At 45.6% G+C, this 17671-nt stretch overlaps 2 protein-coding genes across 3 annotated transcripts in view; one reads left to right on the top strand and one right to left on the bottom strand.

Moving 5' to 3' along the window:
* Nucleotides 1-11539, bottom strand: part of LOC126985192 (peroxidase-like protein 2) — a 21178-nt gene extending 9639 nt beyond the window's left edge. The window contains exons 1-4 of the mRNA XM_050839748.1: nt 11324-11539; nt 5017-5547; nt 3764-4090; nt 2918-3243 (exon numbers count right to left, since the gene is read on the bottom strand). Of these exons, the coding sequence (XP_050695705.1) occupies nt 2918-3243; nt 3764-4090; nt 5017-5542 (1179 nt within the window). The 5' untranslated portion in view covers nt 5543-5547; nt 11324-11539. The remainder of the gene's footprint in view (nt 1-2917; nt 3244-3763; nt 4091-5016; nt 5548-11323) is intronic.
* Nucleotides 1-17671, top strand: part of LOC126985532 (CDP-diacylglycerol--glycerol-3-phosphate 3-phosphatidyltransferase, mitochondrial-like) — a 51491-nt gene that overhangs the window by 29040 nt on the left and 4780 nt on the right. The window contains exons 2-4 of one of the 2 annotated variants that reach the window (XM_050840572.1): nt 13685-14016; nt 17014-17254; nt 17510-17632. In XM_050840572.1, the coding sequence (XP_050696529.1) occupies nt 17036-17254; nt 17510-17632 (342 nt within the window). In that variant the 5' untranslated portion in view covers nt 13685-14016; nt 17014-17035. Of the gene's footprint in view, nt 1-13684; nt 14017-16329; nt 16463-17013; nt 17255-17509; nt 17633-17671 lie in introns of those variants that run through there. The other variant, XM_050840570.1, reaches the window with a different exon arrangement.

The following is a 17671-nucleotide window of genomic DNA, read 5'->3' on the forward strand; positions in this document are numbered from 1 at the left end:
ACTGTTGATGGAACGCAAAAGAGTTTCTATCATCCCGGATTCTACATTCTCTCTAATCAAGAGGATCAAAGATGAGCTCCGGGGGACAGCATAAGCCAAGCAAGATGGCGCCATTATTAAAAACTTGCCTGCGCCATAACGAGCTGGGACTGACCACCAGGGACTACCAAGGAAGCAAAAATAGAAAATAAAAAAGATATCGTCAGGAAACAGGGCGAAGGAACTGAAGGGACGGAGCCATTAAACTCCACAAGAAAAGCGAGAAACTTCCAATAAATAATGGCGTTTGGAAAAGTACCGAAGGAAATGGAAAATAAAAAGCAAAAAAAAAAATAAGGAAAAATAAAAACAGCAACGAAACGAAACGGAGACGAAAAAAACAAACAAAAAACTTCCACATATTTCACATTTTTTCACTGGAACGCGAAAGAGAGAGAGAAAGGGCGAGAGAGGGAGAGAGAGAGAGAGAGGGAGGGGGAGGAAGTAGCCGTGACAGATCTCGTTAATAAATAAGTCGTGATATAAATAATGCATAAATAAGTCTGGAGGATAATCTTGCAACACTTAGGTCGCAGCGCTTAAGCCGAGTTAAACCACTTCCAGCGCCTTTCCCGCGTCAACTGCCATTAAGGGGAGGGACACGATGAAAGAGGATTGAAAAAAAGAGTTGAGGGGTGAGTTAAATAAGAAAGAGGAGTTGAAAGAAAGAGTAAAGGAGGTAAAAGAAATTAGAGGAAAAGTAATATAAGTAAAAAGGGTTGAAAAGGAGAAAAAGATAATTGAAAGAAAGAGTTGAGGGGAGAGTTAAATAAGAAAGAGGAGTTGAAAGAAAGAGTAGAGGAGGTAAAAGAAACTAGAGAAAAAGCAATATAAGTAAAAAAAGGGTTGGAAAGTAGAAAAAAGATAATTGAAAGAGTTAAACAGGGGATGGAAGGGAGACGAATACGGAAGAGAGGAATTGAAGGAAGAGTTGAATAGAGAAAAGAAACTCGAGAAAAAAATAACATACGGTAAAAGAGATTAAAATGAGTTACGAAATATGAAATGCAAAAAAAAATCCATTAATATTTAAGGAGATGAATTGAAAGAAAAAGTTGATTAGGTAATTAGAAAGCTAGAGAAAGAGAAACATAGGAAAAAGGGGTTAAAATAAAAGTTGAAAAAAAAGACTGAATAAAATGATGAAAACGTAGAGAAAAAAAAGACCAATATAGTTAAAAGGGACTGAAACAGAGTTAAACAAATAAAAAAAAAGAGATTGAATACCAAGTTGAAATACGTGAAAGAAATAGAGAAAGAGATGAATATACGATGTTTTGAGAAGAGACGAAAATGAGGTAAAAAAAAAAAAAGAAGAGAGAAATGGCAGTGAAGTGATGAAGAGGAGGAATGGTGACAAAGAGGAGGAAGAGGAAGACGATGATAAATGAAGAAAGAGAGGATAACGGAGAGTGTGATTAATGAGAGGAAAAGCGATGGAGAGATGACGTGAAAGGGGGTTGATAAGAGAGAGAGAGAGAGAGAGAGAGAGAGAGAGAGAGAGAGAGAGAGAGAGAGAGAGAGAGAGAGAGAGAGAGAGAGAGAGAGAGAGAGAGAGAGAGAGAGAGAGAGAGAGAGAGAGAGAGAGAGAAGAGAAAGTGTGAAATGGAAAGAAAACAGGAAAACAAAGAAAGAGGGAGATAGGAAAAACACTGAAAAAAATAGGAAATACAGAAACTTAGAAAACGGAAGAATAAGAGAAAGAAAAAAATAGATAAAATATAGATAGATTAAATGTCATCGTTCTTCTTCTTCTTGTCTTTTGTGCTTCTAATTATTTTTTTATCATACTTTCCTTCTCTTTTTTTCTTCCTTTTTTCTTCCTTTACTTCACTAATCCTGTGCCTTCTAAGATAATGGCGTCCTGAGCCCCTCCAACGCCATGTCCAAAGGTTCCTGCAAAAATCAACGGAGAGGAGGAAGAGGAAGAGTAAGAGGAGGGGGAGGAGGAGGAGGAGGGGCCTTCAGCATTCCCATCACCAGCAATGCCCTCACCCTCACCATCCCTCTGTGAAAATCCATGTTGGTGGTAATGAGGTGATGATACAGGTGGTGGTGGTTGCAGGCCGGATGGTTGTTGTTGGTGGTGGTTGTAGTAATTGTGGTAGTACTTGTTATCACCACTACTACCACCACTACCACTATTAGGGAAATTGTAGTAGGTCAGCTGGTCGGGGCTAGGGTAGGAATTGTGGTTGTTGTCGGTCACCGCCACCACCTTGAAGTGAGTGTTGCTGCCCGACGCTCGGTTGTCATTCCGGCCAAAGTCACGACCGCCGTAGTAATAGTCGTTGTAGTTGTAGTCGTTCCCGTTGTAGTCGGAGTAGTAGTTGTAGGTGTAGTAGTCGAACTCGATGCCCTCCCCTGACCCTCCTTCTCCTGATCCTCCTTTACCTGATCCTCCTTCTCCTGATCCTCCTCCTCCTCCTCCTGCTGCTGCTGCTGTTTCCCCTGATCCTCCTCCTCCTCCTCCTCCTCCTCCTCCTCCTCCTCCTCCTCCTCCTCCTCCTGCTGCTTCTCCTGAGGTTCCTGCTCCTCCTCCTCCTCCTCCTCCTCCTCCTCCTCCTCCTCCTCCTCCTCCTCCTGGTCCTATTGCTGATCTAAACCCTCCTCCTCCTCCTCCTCCTGTTGCTCCTCCTCCTCCTCCTCCTCCTCCTCCTCCTCCTCCTCCTCCTCCTCCTCCTGGTCCTCCTGATGTCCTCCTCCTCCTCCTCCTCCTCCTGTTGCTCCTTCCTCCTCCTCCTCCTCCTCCTCCTCCTCCTCCTCCTCCTCCTCCTCCTCCTCCTCCTGCCGTTGCTGCTGCTTCACCCGATCCTCCTCCTCCTCCTCCTCCTCCTCCTCCTCCTCCTCCTCCATCTCCGTCTAAGCTTCGGAGGGCCCCGTCATCTCCATAGTCATCATAATAATCTCCTCCTCCTCCTCCTCCTCCTCCTCCTCCTGCCGGTGCTGCTGCTTCACTCGATCTTCCTCCTGCTCCTCCTTCTTCTCCTCCTCCTCCACCTCCTCCTCCTCCTCCTCCTCCTCCATCGTCAGCAGCGTCATCTCCCTCTCCACTTCCTCCACCTCCTCCACCTCCTCCTCCGCCTCCACCACCTCCTCCTCCTCCTCCACCTCCTCCTCCGCCTCCTCCTCCGCCGCCGCCGCCGAAGGGAGGAGGAGGAAGGAAGCCGTTCTCGAAGCCTGAGTTGAAGAGGAAGTTCTTGACTGAAAAGGAAGAAAAAAAAATCACATTAATAAAAGAAAGAAAGAAAAGAAAAGTCATTGTAATTAAGAGAAGAAAAAGAAGAGGAAAAAGAAGAAGAAGATGATGATAAAGAAAAAGAAAAGAAGTCACATAAACGGAAAGAAAAGAAAAGAAAAGTCATTGTAATTAAGAGAAGAAGAAAAGGAAGAAGAAGAAGAAGAAGATGATAAAGAAAAAGGAAAGAAGTCACATAAACGGAAAGAAAAGAAAAATCAACAAAAAAAAAAGAAAAAGAAAATGAAAAAAACAAAACAAAATATGAACTCAAGCCCATACAACACATGGAACACAACCCCTTACCCCTCCCCCCAACCCCCTCCTTCCCCTCAACACCAAGAAACACTCACAGAAAATATGGAAGTAGAACATGAAGAGCATAGTGTTGACTCCGACGACATAGGGATCATAAGGCTGAACACAACCCCTTACCCTTCCCCCCCCCCAACCCCCTCCTTCCCCTCAACACCAAGAAACACTCACAGAAAATATGGAAGTAGAACATGAAGAGCATAGTGTTGACCCCGACGACATAGGGATCATAAGGCTGAACAGAAAGCACATCGGAAGGCAGTTTGACCTCTCCCACCGATTCCTCCATGATGTCGTCCTCCGCGAAGATGGACAGCGGGTGCTTGGTAGTCGAAGGCATTTCCGTGGTGGCGAAGTAGCTGTTGATGGCCTGGAACCGCGACCAGAACTCATACAGATTCGGGAGGTCAATGAAATCGTGAAAGCCGTACAGCGCCGCCCAAAACAAGTTGCCGATGGGGTCAACTTCCACCTGGGTCAGTTCCACGTTCACGTCACCTGTCGGGTTGAGGAAAGGAAAGAAGTGCATTGACCCGGTAGCTGCGGGGATCATGTTTCTTAAAGGTTCCTCTAAGCGAGAAAAATGAGAAAAAATCATCACTCACGCAAACCATTTCATAATATATATCAACGCATATGTCATCAGTTTATGCATCATCTCTTTTTTGGGGGGTTATATCATGGCAAAAATTTGGCCCCCGTCGCTGGTACACGGTAAAGCCACAAATTTGGCCCGTCGCTGCTACCGGGTTAAGAGAAGATAAGAAGAGAAGGGTGATATTAAAAAGAGAAAAGAAGAGCCACATATGAGAAAAGAAGGATAACATTAGGAAAAAGGATCAAAATAACCAAAGAAAAGAAGAATAACGAAATGAAAAGAGGAATAACATTAAGAAAAAAGAAGAATCACATAAAAGAAAAGAGAAGACGAGGAAAAGAGAGGAAAGGAAGAAGATGGGAAGACAAATAGGAAAGGAAAAGACCAAGAAAGAACACATTAAGAAAAGAAAAGAAGGATAACGTTAAAGAAAATAGGAATCACATAAAAGAAAAGAAAAGACGAATCAAATAACGAAAAGAAAAGAAGAATAGAAGAATGACATAATGGAAAAGAAGAATGATAGAAAAGAAAGGAAGAAAGACAACGACGAAAAGAAAAGAAGAAACACAATAACAAAAGAAAAGAATAACATAAAGAAAAGAAAAGATAAGAAGACCCACATGAAGAAAAGAAGAACCACATAAAGAAAAGAAGAACCACAAAAAATAACATTAAGAAAAACAAAACAAAAAAATAACAAAAGACAAGAAGATGGGCAGTAATCACCAGCGTTTCCATCTCTCATTAACACTTCTGTTTTGCCCTGAGACACTTCCTATGCCTTAAACAAACAAAAACAAAACAAAACACAAAAGCCACCTACCTGTCTGTGCGCTGTTCAGTTGCGATACAGTGTTCCTCCTCGTCATCATCTTGAAAAGGACATCCCACAAGGAGGTTTGGTGTACATCCGCCACGAACTCCTCTATATAGTGAAGCCAACGCATCCAGCGCTTATCGGGGAGCAGCTCGTCGGTGTAGAGCGCTTGCATGATCATCTGTGCGCGGTGTAGGTAATACGCTACGCCGCCTAGGATTCCCCCCGGGCCGTCGAAAGGATTCCCAGTCACGGGTTCACTAAACGCGTCCATCACCGTCAGATCTGGGCCTCTGAATGGGTTTCGTAGGCCCAAAAATCCTTCAGGCTCCTCGGGGTTATTTTGCGGGTCATCCAGGGTAGTGTTCGCCTCCCCTTGGGCATTTCTGGGTACCTCTAGGGCGGTTTCGGTGTCCCTCTGGGGTGCTCCTGGGGCTGCTGCTGGTGCGACTACGGGGCTGGCCAGGGCGCGGGTGTTGAGGGTGGTGAAGGCGGCCACGAGGAGAGTCGCTGCCGCCCACTTCCCGCCCATTGTGTCTGTCAGGGAAGGTCAGTCAGTCAGTCAGTCAGTTAGTTAGTTAGTTGGTAAGTTAGTCAGTTAGGTAGTTAGTTCATTCATTCATTCATTCATTCATTCATTCGTTCATTGTCAGTCAGTCAGTCAGTCACTCACTCACTCATTCAGTTGGTCAGTCAGTTAGTCATGTTAGTCAAAATGATAGAAATGAAAGAAGAAAGACAGTAAATCTCTCAGTCAGTCAGTCAGTTAGTCAGTCAGTTTAGTGAGTTAGTCAATAATCATGTCAGTCGAAATGATATCAGTGAAGAAAGAAAGGCAGACACTCAGTCAGTCAGCCAATCACTCAATCAATCAGTCAGTCAGTCAGTCAGTCAGTCAGTCAGCCAATCAATCAATCAGTCAGTCAATCAGTCAGTCAGTCAGTCAGTCAATCAGTCAATCAATCACTCAATCAATCAGTCAGTCAATCAGTCAGTCAGTCAATCAAATACAGTAAATCAAAACAAATAAACACCCACATTGAAAGAATCTTCGTCCCCAACCTTCAGTCAGTCAGTCAGTCAGTCAGTCAGTCAGTTACTTGGTCAGTCAGAAAGGGAAGTCAGTCCACTCAAGGCGGAAGCTACTGAATGAGTGAGCGAGAGAGGAGGAGGAGGAGGAGGAGGAGGAGGAGGACCAGTTTATGCAAAGGAGGGGAGGAGAAGGTCACTGAGGAAAGGAGGGAAGGAGGGAGGGAAGGAGGAACAAATGAGAGAGAGAGAGAGAGAGAGAGAGAGAGAGAGAGAGAGAGAGAGAGAGCACGAAAGAAGGGAGGAAGGAAGGAGAAAAGAAAGGAGGGAATGGAGGAAAGAGGAGAAGACAAAGGAGCAAGAAAACAAGATAAGGAGAGAGAGAGAGAGAGAGAGAGAGAGAGAGAGAGAGAGAGAGAGAGAGAGAGAGAGAGAGAGAGAGAGAGAGAGAGAGAGAGAGAGAGTTAACTGAATCAGGGAGAAACTAGATAAGGAAGGGAGAGAAAGACAGAGAGAGGAGAAAAGAGGGTGAGACAGGGCGCGGTTACGAAGGGAGGGAAGGGAAGGGAAGGGAGGGGAGGGAGGGGTCAGGAATCCCGTAACCCGCTGGACAAGTCAAACAAGGAAGGGGAGGGAAGGGAAGGGAAGGGAACGAAGGAGGGGAAGCGCAGATTAAGAAGGGGAAGGAGAGGGTAGAGAAGAATTTGAATAAAGAAAGGAAAGATAAAGGAAGGAAGAAACAGTCCAGGTAAATGAAGACAGGTGAGAGAAAGAGAGAGAGAAAGGAAGGGGAGAGAAGGGGAAAGAAAAGGAAAAAAACCACGTGAGAAGGGAAGGAAAAAGAAGAGAGGGGAAGGTTAGGGATAGGAAGGGAAGGTGAAAGAGGAAAGGAAGAAGGAGAGAGGGGAAGGAAAAGGAGGGGAAGGGAACGGAAAGAAAAGGAAAGGAAATGGAAGGGAAGGGAAGAAAGATGAATGCAAGGAAAATGAGTAACGAAGGAGGAAAGGGAAGGAAAGGGAGAGAGGAAGGGAAGAGAAGGGAAGGGAAGGGAAGGGAAGGGAAGGGAAGGAAAGGGAAGATAAGAGACAGACGAATGAATGAAGGAAGGAAGAGAACAGGAAAAAAGGGAAAGACGAAAAGAGAAACGAAGGGAAAGGCAAGGAAGGGAAGGGAAGGAAAGGGAAGGGAAGAAAAAAAAAGGAAAAGAAAAGAAAAGGAAAGGAAAGGAAAGGGAAGGGAAGGGATGGAAAGCGAAGGGATGGAAAGCGAAGCGAAGGAAAGGAAAGGAAAGGAAAGGAATGCGAAGGGAAGAGAAGGAAAGCGATGGAAAGGGAAGGGAAGGGAAGGCAAGGTAAGGCAAGGCAAGGCAAGGCAAGGCAAGGCAATGAAAGCGAAGGGAAGGGAAGGGAAGGGAAGGGAAGGGAAGGGGAAGGGGAAGGAGACGCAGCCCAGGTGAATCAAGACAGGTGTTTCTGGTTCACGGGGCCGCTGAACCATTACTAGGTCACCTTAGGTCACGCTAGGGGGGGGTGACCCTCTCTCCCCCCCTACCATACCCTGACCCCGCCCTTCTCCCTTATCTTGTCCTGAAACTCTCTCTCTCTCTCTCTCTCTGACCCTTTCCTCCATTCTTTCCATTACGATTCTCTCTTTTTTTCTTCATCCTTCTTTCTTCTTCTCTTCTCTTCTCTCATCTCTTCGCCTCCTTCTTCTCTTCCCTTTCTTCTCCTTCTTTTCCCATTCTTACTTTCCTCCCTTCCTCCCTTTCTTCTTTCCTCCCTTTCCTTCCTTTCTTCCCTTTCTCTTCCCTTCCTTCCTTTCCTCTCTCACTTGCTCCTTCTTTTCATATCCTTTTCTTTCGTCCTTTCCTTTCCTCCCTCTTCTTCCCTTCCTTCTTTTCCTCTCCTTTTCTCCCTGTCATTTATCTATTTCCTTCTCCTCTCTTTCCTCCCTTCCTCTCCTCTCCTCTCCTTCCTCTCTTTTTCCCTTTCCTCTCCCTCTCTCACTTTTTTCCCTTCCTCTGTCATTCTTCCCTCCTGGAATTCTCATCTTTTCCTCCTCTTTCTCTCTCACTACCTCCTCTCCTCTCTCCTCCTCCTCCTCCTATATCTGTGCATACCTCTCATTTTTCCTGTTTACTCTCGCATACCTCCTCCTCCTCCTCCTCCTCCTCCTCCTCTCTCCCTCTCTCACGGTAAACAAAGAGAGTATTGGAGGAAAAATTGTTTATGTTACAATGTTTGCATATATACGGATTTTACGACTCTCTCTCTCTCTCTCTCTCTCTCTCTCTCAAAAGCAATATTATGGCACAAATTGGCGTTTTCGCTCATAATTTGAAGGTAAAATAGTGTTGATTAAAGGTGAGAGAGAGAGAGAGAGAGAGAGAGAGAGAGAGAGAGAGAGAGAGAGAGAGAGAGAGAGAGAGAGAGAGAGAGAGAGAGAGAGAGAGAGAGAGACTAGTTCTAAACCGCCTACTTTTTTTTTCTATTATTCTTTTTTTTTTTTCACAACAATGTCCTGCTTTCCCTCGTTAAGCGGGAATTCCCCTCCTCCTCCTCCTCCTCCTCCTCCTCCTGTTTCTCTTTTTCTGTTCCCGCTTGACGTCGCATATGTCTATTTTTCCTTCCTCTCTCTCTCTCTCTCTCTCTCTCTCTCTCTCCTTCCTTCCTTCCTTCCTTCCTTCCTTTTTCTCTGCATCTTTGTTTGTTTCCTTACCACTGGGCTCTCTCTTCCTCCTCCTCCTCCTCCTCCTCCTCTTCTCTTTTATCTTCTTCCTCATCCATCTCTTTCTGTTCCTTCTTCTGTGTGTGTCTCTCTCTCCATCTACTTCCTTTTCTCACCTCCCTTTCTTCTTTCTCTCCTCACACACACACACACACACACACACACACACACACACACACACACACACACACACACACACACACACACACACACACACACACACACACACACACACCTTCATTAAAAAAATTTCTCTCCTTCCCATCTTCTTTCTCTCCATATTTTCCCCTACCCCCCCTCTCTCATACACACATACCTTCATTTTCTCTCCTTCCTATCTTCTTTCTCTCCATATCTTCGCCTCCCCCCCCTCCTCCCCCTCATACACACATACACACACCTTCATTCACTCCATTTTGCCTAGTATCCATTTCTGTCCTACGCAAACATTCTCCTTCCCCTGAAAATTTCCATATCTGCCACACGCAATATACAGGCGCCTGCTCCTCCTCCTTTTGCTTTCCCTTCCCCGTCTCTTCCCTTCCCTGCAGTCTGCCCGGGGAGGATTCTGGGAGAGGGTGGAGTCTTTGCAGTGGTCCATTCTTAACACTGTACTCCGATGCCAATTCCTAGACCTCTATATGCTATACTCTTCCATTCTTTTTCTTCTCGTTTTCTTCCTCTCTCATTTCTTCCTTCTCTTATTTTCCTTTTCTCCTTGTCTCATACACTATACTTTTCCCTTCCTTTCCTTTCGTTTCCTTACTCTTTCACTCCTTCCTTTTCTTCATCTCCCTCTCTAACTCCCTCTTTTCTCACTTCCTTGGTTTCCTTCCCTCCCTTTCTCCCTTCTCTTCATCTCCTCTTCTCCCTTCTTCATTTCTCACTTTCTCGGTTTCCTTCCCTCCCTTTCTTCCTTCTCTTTATCTCCTCTTCCTTCTTCATTTCTCACTTTCTCGGTTTCCTTCCTCCCTTTCTCCTTCTCTTCATCTCCTCTTCTCCCTTCTTCATTTCTTACTTTCTCGGTTTCCTTCCCTCCCTTTCTCCCTTCTCTTCATCTCCTCTTCTCCCTTCTTCATTTCTCACTTTCTCGGTTTCCTTCCCTCCCTTTCTCCCTTCTCTTCATCTCCTCTTCTCCCTTCTTCATTTCTCACTTTCTCGGTTTCCTTCCCTCCCTTTCTTCCTTCTCTTTATCTTCTCTTCTCCCTCCCATTTCTCACTTTCTTGCTTTCCTCTCCTCCGTTTCTCATTCCTCTCTCATTCTCCTCTCTCCAATCATCTTTAGCTTGAGATTATATGGGGCGTGGGTACCTAGTGGATTAGCCAATGGTATGCAGTTATTATGAAAAAGGGGAGGAGTTTATCTTCGCAGTTAACATGATACGGTAATAGTGGTATTTCAAAGCTTTCACTGTTACCTTAAGCTTGAGAAGAAGAGAGGGAGTGGCTAGCTTGTGGAATAGCCAATGAGATATGAGAATTAGGAAAAGGGGGAGGAGCTTATCTTCGCAGTTGGCTTGAATGGGGTATTAGTGGTATTTCAAAGCATTCACCCTTACCTACAGCCTTAGATAAAGAGAGGGCGTGGCTAGCTTGTGGAATAGCCAATGAGATACAGTTATTAGAGAAAGGGGGCGTGGCTAACTCCCGGCGTTAGCGTGAACATATTAGTAGCGGTCGTGGGGTGGGTGGGTGGGAGGGTGGACAGTTAGCGGTAAACAGGCCGGGTTAGTGAGACAGGCGGCACCGTTAGTAAGTCAATAGGCTGTATGTTATAACCTGTTTTGGTGTAGATTTTTTCCTAGTTTTCGCTGTCAACTTTCCTGGCCCAGGGCGAACACACACACACACACACACACACACACACACACACACACACACACACACACACACACACACACACACACACACACACAACTTTCTTTTTTTTTTGTTGCCATGCGTTGACCTTTCTCTTTTTTTAGTTTCAAGGTCATATTAACACTTGATTATCTTCTTTTCCATAGTAGCAGCAGCAGCAGTAGTAGTAGTAGTAGTAGTAGTAGTAGTAGTAAAGGATTAGAAAGTGGAGAAAACAACGAAGAGGAGAATATAAAGAGGAGGATGAGCAGAAAGAGGAAAGAGAGACAAGTAGGAAGAGAAAATAAAGAGGAAAATGAACAGTAAGAGGAAAGAGGAAAAGTAGGAAGAGGAAATAAAGAGGAGGATGAACAGAAAGAGGAAAGAGGAACAAGTAGGAAGAGGAAAATAAAGAGGAAGATGAACAGAAAGAGGAAAGAGGAGAGGCAAGTAGGAAGAGGAAATAATGAGGAGAATGAGCAGAAAGAGGAAAGAGGAAAAGTAGGAAAAGGAAAATAAAGAGGAGAATGAACAGTAAGAGGAAAGAGAGACAAGTAGGAACAGGAAATAAAGAGGAAGAGGAGGAGGAGGAGAGAGCTCTTAAATCGCTGTTATTGTTATTGATATTGTTATTGCCATAGTTGTAATAGTAGTAGCAGTAGTAGTAGTAGTAGTAATAGTAGTAGTAGTAGTAGTAGTAGTAGTTGTAGTAGTATACCTTTTCTGCTAACACGCGTGGCAGTGGTGATGATGGTGGTGGTGGTGATGGTGGTGTTGCAGTGGTTGTGATGCGATGGAGGCGCAGGGAAGACTGGTCACCACCTCTCGCGCAGGGGTCAAGGTGGTGGTGGTGGAAGAGGAGGTGGAGGAGGATGTGGAGGAGGTGGAGATGAGGGCCCAGCGGCATACTGACCCATACCTCAAGGCACTCTTCTCCCTTCTGTTCTCTCCTCCTCCTCCTTCTCCTCCTCCTCCTCCTCTTCCTTCTCTCCTCCCTTCCTCCTCAAGTAAACCAGTTCTGTTAGAGGTGCAACATCCTCCTCCTCCTCCTTCTTCCCCTCCTCCTCCTCCTCCTCTCTTCCTTTACGTCCTCCTCCTGTCTCCTCCTGTCCTTTCATTACACACACACACACACACACACACACACACACACACACACACACAAACATATTCATTCCTGCACTTACTCATATCCTCCCCCTTCCCTCCCCCTTCCCTCCCCTTTCTCTCCCCCTTTCCTTCCCCCTTTCCCTCCCCTTTCCTCCCTCTCTCTCTCCAGTGTCATTCATCTCTCCCCCGTCCCCCCTCCCCCCTTCACCTTTTCCAGAGTCACGACAGATGGCGTTAGAGAGAGAGAGAGAGAGAGAGAGAGAGAGAGAGAGAGAGAGAGAGAGAGAGAGAGAGAGAGAGAGAGAGAGAGAGAGAGAGAGAGAGAGAGATTAGCTTCCTACCTATAGACTTGCTGGCTAATTAGGTGCTTCTCTCTCCCTCCAGGTGCGCTAAAGGTGAGACTAATTAAGTGAGAGAGAGAGAGAGAGAGAGAGAGAGAGAGAGAGAGAGAGAGAGAGAGAGAGAGAGAGAGAGAGAGAGAGAGAGAGAGAACCGACCTAACTGCACTGTCCTATTCCATTCCTTCCGTGTAATTCCTATCTTCTTCTCCTTTCCTTCTTCTTCCTCCTCTTCCTTCCTTGCCTCTTCCCATCTTTCTTCCCTCCCTCTCCCCCTCCCTTCCAAGTACCCAACATCAATAGTTTATTCTGGACGATTCTGGCTTCTTTCCAAACTCCTCCTCCTGCTCCTCCCCCTCCTCCTCCTCCTCCTCCTCCTCCTCCTGCTTAGTTCTTGTCATTCTTGATTCTTTGAAGTTTTTCGTTATCCGGTATTTGAGAGAGAGAGAGAGAGAGAGAGAGAGAGAGAGAGAGAGAGAGAGAGAGAGAGAGAGAGAGAGAGAGAGTAAAATAAGGAAGGATTGGATGTCACACTCAGCGTCCCCTTCCTCTCTCTCTCTCTCTCTCTCGGCAAACAAGAAAAAGCAAGATAATAACGATAGTAATGATAATAAGTAATAATAATGATAATAATAATAATAATAATAATAATAATAATAATAATAATAATAATAACAACAACAACAAAAGCAATAACACAAACTTTCCGTCCTTAACCTCCTCCTCCTCCTCCTCCTCCTCCTCCTCCTTTTGCTGCCCTCTGGCGTCTAAATTTGAGGTTAAGAGGAAAGCAGGAGAGGTCAAGTTGCATTAAGGGGGGGGAGGAGGAAGGGGGGGAGGGGGGGGCGAGGTCATTTTAGGTCGGGTTAGGTCACAAGAGGTCAAGAGGATTAGTAGGGATTTGCATTTTATAGCTGAAGGCAAGAAGGAGGAGGAGGAGGAGGAGGAGGAGGTCTGCAAGATGAGGACAAGGAAGAAAGGAAGGAGGGGCCAGGGAACGAGAAACTGCTGGAGGAAGAAGAAGAGGAGGAGGAGGAGGAGGAGGAGGAGGAGGAGGAGGAGGAGAAGGAGGGGAGAGAGAGAGAGAGAGAGAGAGAGAGAGAGAGAGAGAGAGAGAGAGAGAGAGAGAGAGAGAGAGAGAGAGAGAGAGAGAGAGAGAGAGAGAGAGAGAGAGAGAGAGAGATCAGGGTGTAAAGAAAAATAAAGAAACTGAGCACTTGAAGAGAAAGAGAAGAAGAAGACAGATGACGAGGAAGAGGAGGAGGAGGAGGAGGAGGAGGAGGAGGAAAAAGGAGGAAGGAGAGGGCAGTTGAGGTCAAAACTTACCTCCGCCTCCTGCCTCAAGTTTCCTCACAAATCCCATGAGAAATATGACCTTGAGGAGGAGGAGGAGGAGGAGGGAGGTAAAGACAGTGAAGGAGGAGGAGGAGGAGGAGGAGGAGTAGTGAAGGAGATCAGTTGTGGAGAGGAGGAGGCATGTATGAATAGAAGAGGAGGAGGAGGAGGAGAAGGAGGAAGAGGAAGAAGGAAAGGTAAAGAGAGAGGAGAGATGAGATGAAGCCGTCTAAGTGAAGCTTCATTTTCCCTGAGTCGAAGCTTCGGATCAAACCTCATTCCATTTTCTTTTCCAGACTTAACCCTGTAATGAGACGAAGGAGGAAGAGGAGAATCGAAGAGAGGAGGAGGAGGAGAAGGAAGACAGAAGAGAAGAAAGAGTGAAGAAACAAGAGATATTCGGAATAACAACACTAAAGATACGAGACTCAAGATCAACTCAAAATCGACTCAAGATCAACTCAAGATCAACTCAAGATCAACTCAAGATCGATTCAAGATCAACTCAAGTTCGAAGTTCACGTATATAAAGAAGTGGAGTTGGTGCTCGGATTCAGTGCCCCTCAGGATGTGACAGGGGGGGAGTGTGTGTGCGTGCTTCTTACTGATACCTAAGACTTCATTAATAGTAAGTAGAATGTGGCTTAGTAGTAGTAGTTGTATAAGTTAGTGTCCATTCCTTATGCTCTTATCCTCTTTCATCATCCAGATTTCTTCTTTTCTCTTCTTCCTCTTCTTTTTCTTCTTCCTCTTCCTCCTCTTTCTTCGTTTTCTTCCTCCTCCTCTTTCTGCTTCTCTATTTTCCTTCTCTTTCTTTGTCCTCCCCATTCTTTCTCCTCCTTCTTTTTCTCTTTCTTCCTCCCCTTTTTTCCTTCCTCTTATTTCTTCATTTTTCTTCCTCCTCCTCTTTCCTCCTCCTCCTCCTCCTCCTCCCAGCACTGACCCTTGAGGCACTCCACTAGTGACTGGTAGCCAATTGGAAGGCTGTCCGTTGAGTAGTACTCGTTGTTTTCTGTCGGTGAGCCAATCTCGCGTGGATAAGAGATTGGCTCACCGACAGAAAACAACGAGTACTACTCAACGGACAGCCTTCCGATTGGCTACCAGTCACTAGTGGAGTGCCTCAAGGGTCAGTGCTGGGACCCATCCTCTTTATCATATATATCAATGACCTAGAATCAGGACTGAAATCCACAATATCGAAATTTGCAGATGACACCAAGGTGGGTGGAGATGCCCTCACAAAGACCGACTGCGAAATCATTCAGAAAGACCTCAATCACATTATCGAATGGTCGAAAAAATGGCAAATGTCTTTTAATGTTGACAAATGCAAAGTCATGCACATTGGGTCCCAAAATAGTAACCACATATACATCATGAATGGGAGACCTCTGCAAGCGATGCAGGAGGAAAAGGATCTTGGAGTCACTATCAGCAGTGACCTGAAACACGCGAATCACTGTAAAAAAGCATACAACAAGGCCAACACTATGCTCGGGTTCATAGCGAGGAACTTCGAGTGTAAAACACCAGACGTGATGCTATCTTTGTATAATTCCATGGTAAGACCGCACCTCGAGTATGCAGCGGTTCTGGTCTTCCAATTACAGAAAGGACATTGCTTTACTGGAGAGGATTCAACGACGCGCCACAAAGATGATTCCAACCTTCAGGGCTCAACCGTACGAGGAACGACTCAAGCGACTCAATCTCTTTACATTGGAGAAAAGACGCCTACGAGGGGATATGATTCAAGTCTTCAAGTATCTAAAAAAGTTCAGTAACGTCGATTACTCCAAATTCTTTGAACTGCAAACCAACTCAAGAACTAGAAATAACGGTTTTCCCATTCAGTCGAGTCGATGTAACACAGACATTGGAAGGAGTTTCTTTTCAAACCGAGTCATCCGCCACTGGAACAATCTTCCCTCAGAAGTAGTAAATGCGAATACCATCAACTCCTTCAAATATAGAATCGACCGTCATTTCGCTGCGTCGGGAGTAAACTGAATAACGAGGGGCTTCCATCTGCTCCTCAATATCGAGGTGCTTTCATCTGCTCACCAAGCCCCAAGTGGCGGTCGAGGAGATTAAATCACCCAATCACCCAAGCCAATAGGCTTTCTGTTGCCTGCATTTCCATGTTTCCATGTTTCCTCCTCCACCACCACCACAAAATTAGTCGTCTATCTTTAACAACCCGTAAATTACCTTGACGAGCTAATTGGGTGGTTCGGGCAGGTGAGTGAGACTACTTTTGTCCGCCCATTATTTTTTGTTCCCGTCTCTGAGCGAACTGGTGAGGAAATAAAAAAGTGACATGAGGATAAAAAGAGAAGAAAAAAAGCTTTAATTCTCGTTTAGTATGGACGGCCGTGTGAAGCCTCGTTTGGTCCGTTTTTTTTTTTTTTTTGGAAAGAGAGAGAGAGAGAGAGAGAGAGAGAGAGAGAGAGAGAGAGAGAGAGAGAGAGAGAGAGAGAGAGAGACTTGAATTTGAGTACGGAATCGTTTTAGAATAGAACCCAATGCGGTAGATTAGGGAAATTAAGGGAAGGAAGTGAAATGAAAGGGGAGGGAATGGAAGGGAAGGGAAGGGGAGGGAAGGAAAGGGGGGGAAGGGAAGGAAAGGAAAGGGAAGGGTAGGAAAGGAAATGGAAGGGAAGGAATGGAAGGGTAGGGAATGGAAGGGAATGGAAAGGAAGGGAAGGGAAGGGTAGGGAAGGGAAGGGAAGGCATCGTAAGGGAAGGAATTAAAGGGAAGATTAAGGTAAGGATCGATAGGTAAGGTAAATTTAGACTGTCTTGCATTAGAGTAGGAGAGGTTAGAACAGTCATTTTTTTTCTTTATCTTCCTTTTTTTTGTTTTAGATTACGCTCTCTCTCTCTCTCTCTCTCTCTCTCTCTCTCTCTCTCTCTCTCTCTCTCTCTCTCTCTCTCATGACGTAATAGTGTCCCGTTGCTACGCCTCACCACCATCATCGTCATCATCAGTGTTTACCCGGTGAGGAGGGAGTCAAAATTCACCTAAATGCCCCTATTCCGCCGCCCATGACGAGACACTATGGACTTGGGTGAGTGGGAAGGGGAATATTGGACCTAAATTACATATTATCATTGTCTTTTATGTGTAGGAGTTTGTTACTGCGGTGATTTGGTATTGTGAAGGGGCGTGGTGTGTCTCGGTGGACAAGGTTATGTAATGGAAGGGAAGGGAAGGGAAGGGAGGGAGAGGGAAAGGGAAGGAGAGGGAAGGGAAGGGGAGAAGAGGGAAAGGAAAGGAAGGGAAGGATAGGTATAGTAAGGGAAAGGAAGGGTAGGTATGGTAAGGCAAAGAAGGGTAGGTTAGTTTAGGTAAGGTAAGCATAGGTAAGGTATGGTAAGGTTAGACAAGGAAAGGGAAGGGTAGTGTGGGTAAGGTTAGGGAAGGGAAAGCAAGGGAGGTTTTGGTCTCGTTGGTCTAGTTTGATAGGCCTGCGGTAATTACCCAGACTTATTCATAGTGCTGACTGGCACCGTCCACATCAATTGTTTGGGTTGATCTCTGCGCCAGGGAAGAAGCATCAGCCAGGCATCTTCAACTTGATTACAGCAGCACCGCACTTACTCTATTTGTTCCTTCCAGGCGGTCTGTGCTGCCTCGGGTTATGCACACACTGGGCTTTCTGAGGTGGCAGCACGTAGCATCGACAACAGCAGCAGCAGTAACGACAGTAACATCAGCAGCGGCAGCACCAGCCCCCCTCCCCATGTCTTCCCCGCCTGCTCCATCCTCCCCTGGGCCAGCGCCGCTCACCCACCTCCTGCCACAGAGCTTCCACTGGCTGTATCAACACTGCCCAGCGTTTCCAATCAATGGCTCAAAGGTAATGGCTGACAGATGGCCACTGTATATCCCTTTTCATGTATAATATATTTTTAGATGAATATATTAATTATTCTTCAGATACATGCATTTTTTGGTAACCTTAGCATTTTAATTTAGATAGGCCTATTAGCTTCTTAGTATTGCTTATGATTTTATACATCTTTTCGGTTTTGTGTGTTCATTAATTGACATTTTTGTTGTTTTGGACGTGTACGTCAACCTTTTAATCCATTAACCTATTTTTTGTTATCAGGTGCGGGTGATTGTTGACCCGAGGGAGTTCTACCAGGAGCTGCTGGACAAAGCCAGGGGAGCCAAGGAGAGGATCAGCATCTCCTCGCTGTACCTCGGCACCGGCAAGCTGGAGGAGCAGCTGGTAATGGCCTGATGGTGGTGCTTGCTTTATCTCTGGTGC

This window comes from Eriocheir sinensis, chromosome 59 (genome assembly GCF_024679095.1).
Source record: "Eriocheir sinensis breed Jianghai 21 chromosome 59, ASM2467909v1, whole genome shotgun sequence".
Classification (NCBI taxonomy): Eukaryota; Metazoa; Arthropoda; class Malacostraca; order Decapoda; family Varunidae; genus Eriocheir; species Eriocheir sinensis.